The following is a 3767-nucleotide window of genomic DNA, read 5'->3' as shown; positions in this document are numbered from 1 at the left end:
GCGTTTTCCTGCTGGCAGAGGCGGCAGCAACACTGCCTGGCTGTAAGGCTGCAGCTATCATCCTGGAGGGAAGGGCAGGACTGTAGTGGATGGTTAGAGGCTCCTGACCCTGGGCATGACCTAAAACTGCACCCTGCTGGAAGTGGGTGGCCTGGTGGGGCTCTCAGTGGCATGGGAGCCCAGGAAATGCCAGGCCAGTGACCACCCCAGTGAGAGGCGAGTAGGGGTGCCTTAACCCCAGCTCTCACCTTTGGGTAGGTAGAGAGCAACATCCATAGCCAAGCACAATGACCTGCTGCTCCAGGGGGGAAGTGAGAGTCCCCACGAGACCCTGGAGCACCACTCGTGGTGTGTGCTTTGAATAACATCTAAGGAGGAGTATAGGCCAGGTAAACTTCTGGAAGCACCTGAGCCATCTGGGGAGAGACCCCGCAGGGCCAGGCATGCTCCCAGGAGCACCTGAGGTGGGAATGGGGAACCCCACTCTGTAAGTGCAGGCAGGAGGTGAAGATCCCTCTCGGGGACTTGACTGGTCAATGCTGGGGCCAGGACCTAAGGATCAAAAGGGCCAGAGGCCCACCGCAAGGGATGCCCACAATGAGCGCAGAAGCTCAGGGTCCCCTCTGGGCCTGAGATGGGTCCCAGGCTTATGGAAGCCAAAGTCCCCACAGTTAGGGGCCACAGATAATGGGCGAAGGTGAAGGATTGTCTCGCCTACAACAGACCGAGGGAGAAAATGTACCCTTTCACTTGGAACAGCAGAGGGGAGAATAACAGACCTTTCCTGGAGGCAGGAGATGAGGAGCAGCAGCAGAAAGGAGAAAGCACTGCTCATGGATCTGCTCCCCGTGCAGCCTATGAAGCTTTACTCTTACCTGGGAACTAGCAGGGGCTGTTTTTATCATATGTCTCACATATAATGCTCATTGCAATTTCCAGCATCTATTTTTTGGGTGTTTCTTTTTATTGTTTTTTAAGGAAAAGAGCCTGTGTTATGAGAGAGAGGATAGTAAGGATAGTCTCTTCTCTCGTTCCTCGATGCTGATCAGAATCAGTTTCCCAATTGTTGACACCCCTCGCCACCTCCTTCTTCCCTAGATTTTCAACTGCTGCATTTGGTAGAAAAGAAAACCATAGCATGGGCTCCTGCTAAATGTGCAGGGCCATGGTCTGGTCTGTGGGTGTTCCCAACACTTGATTCTGCCCATATCTCCCTGCCTGTCTTGGGTCATATAATAGAGATACAGACATACCTTCCTAGCTGATACTGTGGCTCACACACGTGTAGCCGTGGTAGAACTGATCAACACTTAATGTTCTCTGGAAATAGAGACCAAAGCACATAGCGGTGAATCCACTTCAAGGAAATATCTACATGTGCATACAGTGAACCCCTATCTCCAGCCCTGTTTGAGTGAATCTATGATTTGGGTATTAAATGTGGGGATGAGGGGTCCCTAATGGGTCTGCCCCATGCCTCAGGGCTAGGGCAGGAGCTCTGATCTCTCAGGAAGGATCTGACCCTGCTCAGACTCTCACCATGTTTCTCCTTGTTTTCCAGGCTGCCCTGTTCCCCAACCAAAAGGTAATTGCCATCTCAGTCCACCCCTATGAAGCTACCCACCCCCTCAGGGACCACAGGCTGCATGCTTAGACTCACTCCTAGCCGTGGCCAAGACTTGTTGTGCCTGCAGGCTTCCCAGTGCTGCCGAGGTCTCCACCCACACTAAGCCCCCAACTCCGGGCTGTGAGGGCTCCCTAGCAATGGCAGCTGGGTATGGGGGCATCCCCACTTGTGGGGTGTGCTCCCTAGTGAAGTCTCTGGAAGGCCAGGAGTGGGAGCTCAAGGAGGAGGTACATCAGCTACACATGGTCAGGGCCCATGAAGACTACATTGATGGATACTGCCAGACCCTTCTCCAGGAGAAGAGAAGAAGATATAGGAGAAGGTGGCCATCAAGAAGACTGGCCACCAACACAACTGAAGCTAGGTGAAAGACGGTCATCTCAGGCTCCAGGGCATGCAGGGCTAGGGCTACTCCTCTCCTAGCACTGCACAACAGGTATGCTTCCCTGAAGCGATGGCAGGGAGAGCAACAGCCCAGAGATTTTTTTTTCAATTTGTATCCAAAGCCAAATTAGCCAAAACTAAATCCAAATCCAAGAGTGCAGAACTATGGGTGGCCCTACTACTGGCAAACATCCTCCACCCATAAGTGGGGATTCAGATGTTTCCAAACCCTTTGGCAGGCATCCTACTTGCAGGCCCAAGCCTGGGGGCTTGGGGTTTGGATGCCCCAGAGTTTTGCTTGCCTTTAGCCTTAAGGACCCCAGAGCAAACAAGGGAAGAGACTCTCATTTCCATAAACTGGGCTAAACTGGGCTACTTCAGTGGGTACTGAACCATGCCAGAAGAGCAGTTCTTCCCGGGGGCACTTTAGGCAAACTGCCTTCATGGACACAGATACATGGTATTTCCCCTGCCCAGTTAAGAAGCCACTGCACTTGTCCTGAGTCTTCAAGAAGCTGAAAAGTGATCTGAGCCTTCACGAGGCAGAGCCAAAATGCCAAGCTCAGAGGAGATGGACAAACTCCCACCAGACAGCAGGTACTATGGATGAGGCTCAGGGGAGGTGGGACACAGGGCCCTGCCTTTCACCAGTTCCAGTCTGGTCCCAGTGACCAAACCCCTGCAGCCCAGTGCACCTTTTTAGTCATTTGTGCACAGAGAGCTTGGGATTCCTCAGCGCGCACCCTTCCTGCCCACCCTCAGCACACAGTTGCCACCTCTGTCTGCGGGGCTGGGTGATCAAAGGAGGCTGGGCAGAGGGGCAGGGAGATGAGATGGGTGCAAAGTCTGGAAGCTTGATTGGGACTTAAGTGTATGGGACGTGACTTTGCCCCAGATGCCCCATGTACTGCACTGCACAGCGCTGTATGGCTCTGGGGCTCACCTCCTAACTGTACCATGGGGAGAACAGCCCTGCCCAGGTGCACAAGGTGTGAGGGGGAAACGTAGAGGGGAGGGGGGGCAGGGAGATGAGATGGGTGCAAAGTCTGGAAGCTTGATTGGGACTTAAGTGTATGGGACGTGACTTTGCCCCAGATGCCCCATGTACTGCACTGCACAGCGCTGTATGGCTCTGGGGCTCACCTCCTAACTGTACCATGGGGAGAACAGCCCTGCCCAGGTGCACAAGGTGTGAGGGGGAAACGTAGAGGGGAGGGGAGGGGAGAAGTCAGGGTTTGGGAACCATCTGGGAGATGAGCTGCGGGAGCCCTGGGGTGGTTGAGCCCAGGAGACAGGGCTTCCCCCTGGGGTGAGTTCCTGGAAGCAAAACTGACTCCTGTGGGGCCAGTGCAGGTGCTGGGGCCAAGCACCGACTCTGCTGCAGCCGGGACAAGTGTGGAGCGGAGCCCTGCTGAGCCCGGCTTTACCTGGCGACAGATGACACCGCGCAGCCCCGATGCTGATTGGTCTCGGGGGCTGTTGATGTCCTCTCCCCGGGGCTGGGGCAGCGTCCTGGGGAGCTGGTGCTCGGAGCTTGGCAGAGCAGTTCTCATTTCAGGGACATCGAGGGGTGTCAGCTCTGTGTCCTGCGCAGCGATGGGGACCGGGGGGATCCCGGGGGCCAGGAGCCACTGGGCTGGAGCTGTGTTGGTGGCACTGGCAGTGCTGGGAACCCACATGGCTCATTGCACGGAGCTCCCAGGTGAGCAGGGCTCGGGGCGGGTCCGGCAGGACCTCGAGCCGCCGCAGCGCCCGG

The 3767-nt window shown here is 55.7% G+C and overlaps 1 protein-coding gene across 1 annotated transcript in view; it reads left to right on the top strand.

Annotated features, from left to right (window-relative positions):
- The first annotated feature begins 3581 nt into the window (after positions 1 to 3581).
- Positions 3582 to 3767, top strand: part of LOC102368015 (DLA class II histocompatibility antigen, DR-1 beta chain-like) — a 1830-nt gene continuing 1644 nt past the window's right edge. Inside the window, exon 1 of the mRNA XM_006039292.3 lies at positions 3582 to 3713. Within this exon, the coding sequence (XP_006039354.3) occupies positions 3608 to 3713 (106 nt within the window). The 5' untranslated portion in view covers positions 3582 to 3607. The remainder of the gene's footprint in view (positions 3714 to 3767) is intronic.

The sequence above is a fragment of the Alligator sinensis genome, unplaced genomic scaffold (genome assembly GCF_000455745.1).
Source record: "Alligator sinensis unplaced genomic scaffold, ASM45574v1 scaffold2429_1, whole genome shotgun sequence".
Lineage (NCBI taxonomy): Eukaryota > Metazoa > Chordata > Crocodylia > Alligatoridae > Alligator > Alligator sinensis.
The sequence above is the reverse complement of the archived record's forward strand: the minus strand, read 5'-3'. Positions and strand labels throughout refer to the sequence as shown.